Source organism: Hemicordylus capensis, chromosome 3 (genome assembly GCF_027244095.1).
Source record: "Hemicordylus capensis ecotype Gifberg chromosome 3, rHemCap1.1.pri, whole genome shotgun sequence".
Taxonomy (NCBI): Eukaryota; Metazoa; Chordata; class Lepidosauria; order Squamata; family Cordylidae; genus Hemicordylus; species Hemicordylus capensis.
Genome location: NC_069659.1, coordinates 281,697,919 through 281,711,121, shown reverse-complemented (window position 1 = coordinate 281,711,121; position 13,203 = coordinate 281,697,919). Strand labels below are relative to the sequence as shown.

At 42.3% G+C, this 13,203-nt stretch overlaps 1 protein-coding gene across 1 annotated transcript in view; it reads right to left on the bottom strand.

Annotated features, from left to right (window-relative positions):
• The window catches only part of COL17A1 (collagen type XVII alpha 1 chain), an 83,442-nt gene that overhangs the window by 7,891 nt on the left and 62,348 nt on the right, over nt 1–13,203 (bottom strand). Inside the window, exons 45-52 of the mRNA XM_053308995.1 lie at nt 10,730–10,771; nt 9,169–9,282; nt 7,674–7,811; nt 6,400–6,462; nt 4,282–4,419; nt 3,666–3,755; nt 2,586–2,696; nt 868–1,020 (exon numbers count right to left, since the gene is read on the bottom strand). Of these exons, the coding sequence (XP_053164970.1) occupies nt 868–1,020; nt 2,586–2,696; nt 3,666–3,755; nt 4,282–4,419; nt 6,400–6,462; nt 7,674–7,811; nt 9,169–9,282; nt 10,730–10,771 (849 nt within the window). The remainder of the gene's footprint in view (nt 1–867; nt 1,021–2,585; nt 2,697–3,665; nt 3,756–4,281; nt 4,420–6,399; nt 6,463–7,673; nt 7,812–9,168; nt 9,283–10,729; nt 10,772–13,203) is intronic.

The window sequence follows — 13,203 nt, the reverse complement described above, 5'->3', positions numbered from 1 at the left end:
ACAAACTGCTCAGTGACAAAATGGTTTACAGCTGAAAATAGTTAAGCCACTTTTAACTCACTTTATATCGACAATGTAGCTCAGGGTTTTCTGAATAATCAGGCCCCAGAGCAACTGCAGTTTTGAAAATATTCATTCTAACCTATTATTTATTTTAAGGATTTTACAGCTCACCTTTCCTGTCAAAAGCAACCTAAGAGAGCTAACAGTAAAACAAATACAAGCCACAACTTAATTAAAGATACAAAAGGTTAATAATAAAACTAGGATCAAGGCAGCATAACAGCAGCAGAAGCATAAAACAATATAAAAGCCTAGCAGCAGCAGCCTGCTTTCGCTGATCTAATAAAAGAACTGATGAAAAAACCCAGTTTTCAGCTGCTATTTAAGCACCAGGAGAAGGAACCTGATGTATCTCCCTGGCAAGAGAGTTCCGGAGATGTGGTACCATCACTGAAAAGGCCCTGTCTCTGTTTAATTCCAGGAGTGACAGACAATGCATCCTGACACTCAGCTGAAGGTAAAGATAATACTCTGTCAATTGAGATGGCATTCTCATTTCTTTTAGCTTTTGGTTAAGCAAGCAAAAATTAAAGTAAATATATCTTCCGTAAAAACTAATAGGTCAAAGGAACCCAAACAGAAAGAAATCCTATGGGTCTACCTTAAAACAGGTCCATAAGAAACACTTTTGGTTTCTCAAGAGACCTTTTAGTTCAGGCTAACAGCTGTTGTATGTATTTCTCAGTTGCTATAAAAGAGCTATGATATCAGCCATTGGCAGAGAGCCAGGATGAGGCTTGGAATCTCAAGAAGAGAAACAGCTGGCTATAACAAACAGAATTGGGGAAGGGTACTATGTCTTACTAGTAAGATACTGGATCAATTCACTCCTGAACTCATCAGTCCAAATATTTCCACCAGAGGAAATGAGGCCAGTTCCTGCAAAGCCTGGTGGTCCTTGTGGTCCAGGTGGCCCTGGTGGTCCAGGGGGACCAGAAAGTGAGGAATACCCCATACCTTGGAGAGAGGAGGAGAAGAAACAGTTTTGGTTAAAAATGAAATGTATATATGTAATGATGCTTGTTAGAAATAAAACTAAAAAAACCTTAATTTTTTGTTCTCGTTTATGTTTTAAAGTTTGTCTTTACTGACCCTTTCTTTCCCTCATGTTTTTCCAATTTTAAAATTTAAGCCTTCAGCAGAAATTATTAATAATAATTTCACCAGAATGCAACTTTTACACAAATGGGTCAGAAGTCACAGTTTGTTTCTTTCTTCACACAATTTCACTGACATTTCAAAATTGTATACTATTTCATCTTTGCAAAATCTGGATTCTGAAGCAAGTAGGAGGACTTTCCACTCTGTCAGATTACTACTGGCAACATCAACATCAAACAACATGAAATTCTATTATTTTAAGAGGGTGGTGGAGGGAACTAGAAACAACAAATGACATATCACATCAAGCTTAATAATTTTAAATGTTAGTGGTGGACATACTGTGTAAGAGTACATCAGCCTAGTAACATTGCATTTGCACAATTTGTGTAAATTGTGCAATTTTTGTTACACAAGAATAAGACAATTATTTCCAGTGTGCTTACTCTTGTGCAAACACATTAATAGGCTGATGTACTCTTGCAAGGTATGTCCGTTACAGTATGCAATGCTACACTTTTCTCAGTAAAGATAGGAAAATAGGAAGCTGCCATATACTGAGTCAGACCATAGATCCACCTAGCTCACTATTGTCTATTGACTGGCAGCGGCTTCTCCAAGGCTGCAGGCAGGAATCTCTCTCAGCCCTATCTTGGAGATGCCAGGGAGGGAACCTGGAACCTAGATGCTCTTCCCAGAGTGGCCCCATCCCCAAGGGGAATATCTTACAGAGCTCACACATCAAGTCTACCCATCATATACAACCAGGGTGGACCCTGCTTAGCTAAGGGGACAAGTCATGCTTGCTACCACAAGACCAGCTCTCCTCTCCTCTCAGACAGGCATATATATGTATATGAAATAATGGCATATTCTTCCTCAGCGTTTTCACCTCACATCAGTCTGTTTTTAGATTGTGTGTCCTTCAGGGCGGGGGCCTGTCTTCTCAGTCCATAAAACTCAATACACGGATGGAGCAGCAATCATAATCCATGCTTAGAGTTAGTGAGTATACAGCCAAAGATGCCCTTATCAATTAAATTTAGGATATGGATAGTAGAGGCAAGGCAACTTGGGGGTAATTATTACATTGGCCAATTAAGACCATGTTTAAATCCCAGTTTTACCCTGTCTGCTCCAAAACAAAACCACCAACTGGGGTTTTGCTAGGAGTTTTTCAAACTCTTCTATGACAGGGAATCAACAATAGAATATTGGACTGGCTGTTTCATCCACTATGTTCCATTGTCCTCAAGATCCTGTCTTGGTGACTAACCCACCCAAATCTTTGGGGATCACATTGGGAATTACTGAATTATCTTGTATGAATCACATTTCTTCACTATGTCCTAGAAGGCCATGAACCAGACACCGCTCAGATACCAAATAATTTTATCACAGAAAATGGCAAATCTCCTTACGTTGCAGGTATGTGAAAATCTCCTCTGCAGTGAGGGTGGAAAGAGAGCTGCCAGGTATTCCAGGAGGACCTGGGGGACCAGGTGGCCCTACAATGCCACTAAACTCTGAGGCTGAAAGTACAAAGGAAGTGAATGAGTGCTTGGGATGCTTATTTCTTTTTGTCAAATGCAAGCAAGGCCCACCTGCCCCTATCCCCTGTGCAGAATTGCCATCAGCTACACAGACAGAAATCTCCTCCACCTCGCTCTGTTATTTGTGTGCAGGGGTGTGATAATTAATAGAATGGAAGAATCTGTCATGTCATGGTAAATAATCAGTTCCATTCACCTTGCACCCCTGAATTCTATAGCGGCTCTTTGTAGATACAGGTTTTCTGTAAAATGGCTAAAAGCAACAGTAAGCGACAAACCAGTTGTGGCTTTATTCATTTATTTATTCATTGGCCAGGTGCGCTAGCATGCTTTCCCCTACAAACAGTACATGTGGTACCAAACCAGGAAGGCAGTGGGGAGTAAAGGGGCATTGACCTTACTCCCCCCCCCCCAGTCTTAATGTGGACTTGGCCTTCCTCTGTGTGCGCTTTGTCCTGCAAGGAATGTTCCACTTGAAACCAATGGAAGCTAATAAGGATCCTCCAGCACAGATCAGGACCATGTGTGGCCTCAATCTGGATCAGGTCCCTTGCACATACTATTTTCAGGGGAAAGATATGACCAGCAGTTTTATAGTTTGCCCCTGGACTGTGATTCTGCTTCAGCTCTGATTGTGGATGAAGTATGAACACAACCACTCAGCATTATCTCTAGCAATCCACCTCCTACAAATGAGGTGAAAATGAACCTTTTGCTCTCTGCCTCCCATAAGTAAATAGAGGAGTCCAAGATGTATATTCTCCATTTCCAAATTCCAATACCTGTGGGTCCCAGAATTGGACCTAGAGATTGTAAAATCATAGCTAAGGGACAACGAATTGTATTAGTCCTTGGTGGCAATGTGTTAGATCCTTATGTATACATCTTAAACCTTTTTGTCAATATGCCTGACCTCTCAGAATGGCTTGATAGGAATGCAGAACATACCTTGAAGCAAAGCTAAGATATCACCATATGATGTTCCAGGCAAACCAGGGGGACCTTGAGGGCCAGGAAGCCCAATGCTAATTCCTGAACCTAGAATATTAACAGACATTTAGAAATGAAAGTGTGTCATACAACTGGAAAAGGAAATGTTTTAGAGATGTGAATAGGAAATGTGGAAAAGCAAGTAATATGTTGCCCATAGTCCACCCACTCCCTAGAGGGACTTGGAGCCATGGGATCCCTCTCTAGAGAGACCAAGTAAAAAGATTGAGAGTTGCTTCAGTCTTACTTAAATCTTCAAGATGAAGATTTGAATATGAGAGCTAAGACTTTCTGCTTTTGCTTGGCACAGTCTCTGGCCTTCCTTGTGGGAAGGAACTCTTTGAATATCTGCTTTAAGTAGAGGCTTTAAACTTGGTGACAGTGGGGGGTGCTTAAAAACAACAACATATTATTATTATAATTGCCAATTTTCATAGTGTTGTGTCACATGTGTCAAGTGGTTGCAGTCACTACAGTAATGCATAGCCTCACTCTGGGATCTTAGCAAAAACCACCTTGTGCAAAATAATACTTATGCATATCCATAGGGCTGAGTTGTAAAAAGAATAATTACTTGTCATGTAGCTAATAACCCGCCTCGACAATTCTTCGTAGTCCAGTGCTTCAGATAAGCCACCTCCTCCCCGCCCAGGCGGCCCAGGGGGACCTGGGGGACCACGAGGTCCCATTAGATATTCACGAAGTTCCTGTCCTAGAAAGAAAAGTGAGGGAAAATCAACTTGTTTGCTTAGCTTGTTTTACCAGAATTATTAGAAACTAGGGATGTGCATGAACCAGTTCGGTGGTCCTTTCTGGACTGGTTTGGAGGTCTGGGGTTCGGGCCGGTTTGAAAGCAAGGGGTTACCTTTAAGGAGCAGGGAGGGTGCTCTTCCCCCCCTGCTGGCTGTCTGCAAAACCGTTGGCGTGGGGCAGCCGTGTACCTCCTTGCTGCCCCAGTCAGCGTCAGACTGGAAGTGGCCAGTGCACATGCATGTGCATGATGTGCGCACATACACCAGCCACTTCTGGTCCAACATTGACCAGGGTGGCAAAGAAGTACACTGCTGCCCCATGCCAGTAGTTTGCAGACAGTCCCAGTGGGGGAAATGCAGCAGGCTGGGGGGGGGGTATGATGAGCACCCTCCCTGCTCCTTAAAGGTAACCCCCCCCCCCGTCAAAGAGGCCAAGCACCACTTCATGCACATCCCTACTGGAAACATCAGTATTTCTGACATGGAACCATCTGGTTCTAATCACTCAGCCAATCATTTTAAAGCATTTTTGTAATTTAACTTTTATTATTACTTTTCACATTATTCAGTGAAACAGGGTGACAATTTCAAAAGTAAAAGGCAGGACAAAATAATTCATTATGCAAATTGCAGGGTGTAGTTACATTTCTAAAATACTAAAGGTCAAATCATGAAAGCCATCACCCAATCTTATAGAGAAAGTGTCCTTCCAAAATACAAACTGCCCTTTTGTAATGCGATGGCTAACTAGACATTTAACATATGCTATTTTATGAGAGGATACCAGTGTTTAATAAAACAGTCCTGGTTGGAGATCTCCCCAAATGCTAAGACTGTTGTGTTAATTCGTCCATTCAAGCAGTATTCCACAGTAGTGCATGCCACTGCTTGATGATTAGTCCAGTTGTAGCTTTATTTTAAAGCATTTTATGATTACAGGTTTTAAATCTACTAGCAATCTACTTGAATCTCTACTGATTCAAGCTTATGTGCATGTGAGTCATTGTGCTGGTACCAGGGAAAGTAATTTGGAGATAACTTCCATTGTACTTATACTAGTAGATTCTTCCAGTTTCACATTTCTGTTTAACTCATGGGACTAGGAAAGAATGAAGCACTTCCTAGAAGCATTTCCTATCCAAACTAGCAGAAAAACCTAAATGCTATATATTTGAAGTTAATTATTTTGTTTAATAACTTTAATAACGTTCAATGCAATATTGTTGGGTCACATAATGTGCAGCATTATGGAGGTGTAATATTGTGCTGTGGGGCTGTTGCCCCACAAAGGCCATACTGGGTCTGTTAAGAACAGGTGGTTGTGCAGGCAGATTTCCCCATTGTCTCAAATGGGGAAATCTGCGAGAGCACTATTTGGGAATAAGGCAAATAAGGCAAGAGTTTGGAATCTGGATCCCCAAACCTCCTACCCAAATCTTCCTTGAGAACTGGTGGTGACCTATTCTATGGAGGCCTTCCAAGACGAGGGGTGGGGATAATCAATAATGTGGGCAGTTTCCCAAGCTCCAATTCTGCCTTTGAATTTGCAGCAGTCCTGCAGCATAGCTTTATGCCTCTGCAGCACTTTATGCCTCTGCAAAGGAATGCCAGGTGCCAATCCATTTATTCTCAAGTTATGAACTGAGCACACTGCCAGCTATGAACTGGAGCAAAGCACTGCTAAAATGGCTCCCATCTCCTTCATTGTTTGCACACGCAGTGGAAAGAAATGAAGCAAGTCAACATTATTTTCCTTAGTTGTCAATCATCTCAGTATATTTCCACTCACTGGGCAGAACCCTGGAAGGTGGGACCAGACTAAGTAGGCAATAGTGTATACAACTATTCTATTCCATAAAGGCACATTTTCCTTATATTTCTATAAGTGTAAGAATCTTGCAAGGTACTGACTCCTTGCAGTCCTTGGACTAGCCACTTACTCTGAAGCATGACAAGGAGATCGTCCGCTGATAACGTGGAGGAGGAAGAAATGAAACCGGAAGCTAGAGGAAGAGAAATATTCAGAAACATGTCATAAAATGGCACAAAGAAATTACCAGCACACCAAAATAAGCCATCAGCTGGTAATGGAAGCAAGCTGCTTCAAAGGGTTTGGGTCCAGAAGATTCTGCTCTAGCATAGTGGGAACACATCACAGCAACAGTATGGTATAGTCAGCAGGTTGAAATCCTGCCTATGCCCCTGAAAACTGTGCTAGCTCTATGAGCATAGTGATACATCGGAGTAGACAATCAATGGCACTGGCATGCTCCTCTGTACGTGGCCTTCTTCACCACAGCTGCAGAAAGTCAATAGTTCCATCAAATAGCATGACTTTTTAGCGTACTATATGGCAGTACTGGCACAAATGTGTCTTCCAACACTGCTATGTCAGTCACTAGAAACTTGTGCATCCAAGAGTCTTACATATATTTGGGCATTGAATCTTGAAAGGGGGACACTGGAGCAAAACTGAGCTGTGAATCAAGTTCACAGGAATTTACAGAATTAAAATGCAGTTAAATGATTAAGATTATAATTATATGCGCATCGATTTGGCACTCAGTCCTATTTAGTTTAGTAGGGTTAAATTTCCACATAAATATGCACAGGATCTGGCTACACAGCCCATTGATTTCAATGGGGTTTACTCCTGACTAATTGTATTAAAATGTGTCAAATGTATGTAGCACCAGGTTTTGCCAAATTTTAGTCATGTACTGTACTTCAGAAGAACTAGCAAAATGTTCTCCACCAAAGCATAGTGCGAATTTTTTTAAAATCAGAAATAGCCTTTTCATATTGACATTTGTATTCCTTTAGTAAATTTGCTTTTTTAAACATTAGGATGGCCCGCCTAGCGTTCAGTAAAAGACACAACAAACTTTCCAACCTGACACCAAGCCAAGGGGTCAATGTGAAGGAAGACCACTAGAACCAGAACGCCATATCCAACAAAGAGTAAGAGGGCCCTGGGAACTTTTAAGATTTACCAAAGGTCCTCTCCAAGTGAGCCTCATCCATCCAAAAATGGCACAAAGTTGGGACACAACTAGAGACAAAGGCTTGTAGTGGCAGTGCCCAAGAAACTGGCACATGTCTCTGGCAAATAGGAAAGGCGTATATTGTTTTCATTTATATTGTGAGTCTGTGGCTAGAGATGGAAACCTAACAGAAGGAATGGAAGCCTGCTACTTAGAAACATTGTACTTACAGGACATGTAGTTCATAACGCTTCGGGCCAATTCAGCGTAATCCAAAGTTTCAGCAGCAGTGGCAGTAATGATTCCTGGGGGCCCAGGAGGCCCAGGTGGGCCTTGTGGTCCAACCAGATAACGCCTGCTGCTGTCACCTAGTGAAGTAGAAGGGTGGCATTAAACTCTTACTAAAATGGATGAGTCTTGTGATTACATGGTTTTGTAGTTCTGCTGCGACTCTATCAGCATCATCTTGGGAAACTGCCCACATTATTGATTATCCCCACCCCCACCCCTCCTCTCTTGGAAGTCGCCTCCATAGAATAAATCACCACCAGTTCTCATGGAAGTTTTGGCTTTGGAATCCAGATTCCAAAACTCCTACCTTATTTATTTAATGTTTGGCTTATCTGGAAAATTACCTTCAGCCCGCTCACTCTCTAAGCAAGAAACACATAAAACAGACAAATAAACTAGTACAGGAGAATCTCCATGTTCACAGGGGTTCCATTCTCCGCTACTACTGTGGATATGGAAACAGTGAATACGGAGTCATTGGGGCAATGCGAATCAGGGGATTAGGTTCCCAGTGGGCATAAAAAGTACCGAAAATGGGAGTTAAGGGCTCTAGAAATGCAGGAGGAAGTGGCCTATCATGCATTGTGGGTCCCTAGCAGTGCTCCCCAATATTTCAAAATCAGCCAAAAATTGGATGGAAATCATATATTTATTTCTCTGTGTTTTTAGTCAAAAGGAGCCATTTTGAGGCTCCTGAACTCAATAACAACCATTTTTTCCTCGTGGTTTTTGTTTTTTGCATATACCGAAGTCTGGTGTCAATCATCCAACTGTGGATATGCGAAACCGCGGATACTCGAGTCTGTGATTAACGAGGTTCTCCTGTGTGTATGTTGATCCTTGATCAGAGAAGGACCCAGTATCCTATAGTTACCTCATTACCAAGAGTGCATAGGCATAACCAGTGGCCTGGAATTTGCAAAATATGAGCTAAGAGCTGATCTATATATTAAGCTTAATGAGATAGTAGAATCACACACTATACTACTTTAGCCTGCAGTACGAGTTCATATTTTTGAATGCTGCCCTGTATGAAAAAGGGAAGCAAAGAAGAAAAAGAACCTTCTTACATGTAGAGAGTTAGCATTTCAGACAGAAATATTTAGCTCAAAATCTCTCTGATAGGCTGTCCTTACTATAATCAAGGAATTGTTATTATATGACAGAGCATTCAAAAATATGACCCTCCCATCTGCAATCCAAAATGGTACAGTCCAGAACTCTGTCACCTCATTCTGCAGAATATGTAGATCAGCTCTTAGATTGTTTCAGAGGGTAAACAAGCTCTAGACTAATCTAGACTTTCCCTAGTGCCCCAAGGCATTTGCACGGAATGCTGTTTGGAGACAGACAGTTCATGATAATAGGAGTTTAAGAGAAGGCATGGCTTACATGGTTTTGTGAAAGTCAGGCAAATCACGTGTGTGTACTTACTCTGCAGGTACTCGGAGACATACTGCTGAATCTCTTGAACTGAACCAATTCCCAGACCTGGGGGGCCAGGAGGGCCTGGTGGCCCCGGGGGACCCTGAGAAAATCTTGATCCAGCTGTAGAAGTAAATAAGCCAAATTACTTGTTTTTCTTCAGGAGCAATGTATAAGCAGATAAGGCAAGGACACACTGTGACCCTTTCACTCAGCACATCATATTAACATCTGGGCATCTGCCTTGTAACACCAATGTTTGTATGCCGGGAACCAGCATTTGCAGAAGTGAATTGACAGGTGGGAGCGAGGTGCTTAGCCCTTTCTGCTCCTGTCAATTCCCCCTGCAAATTCTTCTCTACCTTCCCCTGCCGCCCACCAAGTCATTTAGAAAACAGAAGAAGCCTGACTGTGGAAAAATATGGCTGGTGGACATTTGAATGGTAGCTCTGGAGAAGTTTAAGCTCCAGAACACCCTCCCACCCACTGATTCTTCCCTATGAATACCCTTCCCCTATCCCTGCATTGAGTTTAACGAGCAGACAATCTGTTTGGGGACATTATGCTTGCCAGTATAACAAGTAGGTGTGTCCTTAAATGGTCCCTCATTTCTCACTCATGTCCTGATCCAAAAATAAAATCTATAGTAGCACAATAGAGGTGTCTTGTGTGTCACAGAATCACTCCTCTTGACCACGTGATGCTCTGATCTTGTTCCGGAACCACACAATGACTCACTTGCAAATTGATGGCCCCACCAAGTATATAATCCAAGGCAAAACTACACCACCTCTTCTGACCATTCTCTTTTCTAAAGTCCGGAGAAGAGGTGGCAAGGACTTACTACATCTTAGGGATAATTACAGTTGTAAGGACCACAGCTATAGCAACTTATAGCTAACCGGTTTATAGCTGTAGTTCAGTACCAGTATATTCAGGGGTATTTTTGTGCTGCATATCTGTGATATCACACTGTGCTAGCATGGAAAATATGCTCTAACAATGGATTTAGCATCCTAAGAGTATAGGAGTGTGGGAATAGGTTTCTAGCTGTTACAGCTGCAGAGATATGCTTGAAAACACGTGAGCAGGGTTGACTTCTCAGAGGCCAGCGGAGCATAACTTTGGGTGATGAAGAAGTGGGGCCTCAGTGCTCTGTATAATGGTTTCCCCATCATGGTTTACACTCCTACACAAAGAATACACTATCCAACTTCAAATTAAGCAAGTTTATGCACATTTGCACCACTTATTCAGGGCACAGAATCCCGCTTTTCTTGGAACATTTTTTTAAAACACTGTAGCCTACACCCACTAATACACTTACTTACTTGACTTTCAAACAATTATTCAATATAATTGTAGGCACAGAACTGCTTTCCCAAGGCTCATGGGTCAGAAGTGTCACATACCCCCCACCCCCGGGGGTTTAAAATGCTTATCTTGAAAGAGGCTCATAACACTTCAGTACTACGATTGCCGTGGCAATTCACAAAATATGCAAATAGGTCCATTCATCACACAAATTAGGTGTTCTAAACTGGCATCAATTCATGTGGGATTCGCTTACCTCCTCCGGGGATGCCAGGGGCTCCTGGTACACCTGCATCACCTAAAGTAGGGAAGGAAAATAGGGTTTACTGCATCTAATCTTCACTGAGCAAGCCTTTTGGCCATATAAAGCCATCTCTCTAACTGTATTATGTATGGGGGATGAAAGTCTTAGTTGCTGCGTAAGGGGCCATAGCTCAGTGGTAGAGCACTTGCTTTTCATGTACAACATGAAAAGAGAGCGTCTTCTTCGCTATGAGCCCCACTGCCCATTGCGGTCACTTGAGGAGGTCCGTCTCCAGTTGCCGCCAACTCGTTTGGTGGCTACACAGAGACGGGCCTTCTCGGCTGCTGCCCCGAGATTGTGGAATGTGCTCCCTTCAGGGATACGTGCCTCCCCATCTCTGGCAATTTTTAAAAAACTTCTGAAAACACATCTCTTTAACCAGGCTTTCTCAGCTTTTTAAAACTTGTTTTTAAATTGTTGTGATTATTTAATTGCTGTTTTATGATGTTTTAAATGGTTAATCGTGTTATGCTTTGATAATTTGTTTTAATTATTAACTGATTTTAATGGCGTTTTAATGTAAACCGCCCTGAGCCTTTTGGAAGTTTTAAAAATAAATAAATAAATAAAATAACATCCCCAGGGTTCAATCATCTGTGCATCCCAGATAGGAAAAACTGTACCCGGAGATGCTCAGATGAAAAATCCTGGAGATTTTTCAGTGCATTATAATAATAATAAATATTTGTATACAGGTGGACCTCAACATTTGGGGGGTTCTGTTCCAGGCTGCAGCTGCATATATGGAAACCACAAATATCAAGTAGTTGATCCTATGGGATCAGCTGGAAATGGCTAAAAATCGGCCAAATTCCGCAGGGGGGAGCTGCTTACCTTGCTCTGCTGCTCCTCTGAGTTGTGCTGTGCTCTCAAATCAGCCGGAAATTGGCGGTGCCTCCCCCATTTTTTTTTTTAACAAAGACAGGAGCCATTTTGTGGCTCCGTAGAAGAAAATGGCAGCCAGAAATGATCTCTGCGGTCATTTCCAGCCCCCTCTGACCCGTGGATACGTGAGGTCGGCATCCCCCCTACTTTTCATGTATGCCGAGGTCAGGTTTCTTTTTCCCGACTGCGGAGACCCAAACCCGTAGTTATGGAATCTGCAGATAACGAGGTCTACCGGTACTGCTTTTCAACAAAAAAGTAGTTCACACAGAAAAGTAACTATGATTGTGAGCCCTTTTGGGACAGGGAGTCATCTAAAAAGAAACTTAAGTGACACTACAGTAATTCTTCGTCTAGAGAGGTTTTCAAATCAAACAAAACCACCTATACACATTTCTCACAAACTTTGCCACAAAATTACACATGCTCTCAGATGAAAGGGCATACACCAGAGACAGCCACTGGAGGGATGCTATGGTACTACTACTACTACAATATTTATATACCACTTGTCAACCAAAGTGCTCAAAGTAGTTTACAGAAAAATAAATACATAAAGAATATGGTCCCCTGTCCCCAAAGGGCTCACAATCTAAAAAGAAACATAAGGCAGATACCAGCAACAGCCACTAGAGGGATGCTGTGCTGGGGCTGGATAGGGCCAGTTGCTCTCCCCCTGCTAAATATAAGAGAATCACCACTTTGAAAGATGCCTCCTTTGCTTAGTTAGCAGGGGGTGAATGCTGGGGTTGAATAGGGACAGTTGCTCTTCCCCTTCTAAATACAAGGGAGTCATCACTTTGAAAGGTGTGTAGAGAATATTGAGCTAAGATGAACCAAAGGTCTGACTCAGTATAAAGCAGGTTCATATACATTCAGCAGGATTGTACCACTGATTTTACCCCAGCTAGAAGAAGAAAGGGATGGGGTGAGAATCTGAAAGGGGTGAGTTCAAAATATAAACTCACTTCTCTCCTCAAATAGACTGGCCTCGGTTCCAACTCTCTCTGAGCTGGGTTCTGGGCCAAAGTCAAAATGGGGTACTCACCTCCACCATTCCCCTGTCCACCTGGCTGGTTCCCCCATTTAAAAATAAGTCTTAATTTGGGGAAGAGGGAGGAGGTAACAGGTAGCACAACACTGAACACTTGAACACAGGAGAGGCCCCGTGGAGAGTAAATGTGCAGAGAGGGCAGGGGAGAGGCAGGAAAACAGTATATGGGTTTTTAAAATGTTCATATTGATTTATATCAAAACCCTTAAGTATTTCACTTGAACATCTGAAAGCTTGATTAATTTGGGGGATGAGCTGGAGGGGGTTCCCAGCTCCCTAGTTTCCTCAAAGGGTTATTATCTACAACTATTAATATTAACTTTTAAAATATTGAATGCTCAGCTTCTAAGGGGCACTTTCACTGGTACACTCTGGCATTAAGGAAATGAAGGAATATGTCATCACAGCAAGACACACACACACACACACACAGAGTTTTTCATCATCCAACTGAATTCAGCATCTCAAGTCATAAAAGGGTTCTCTG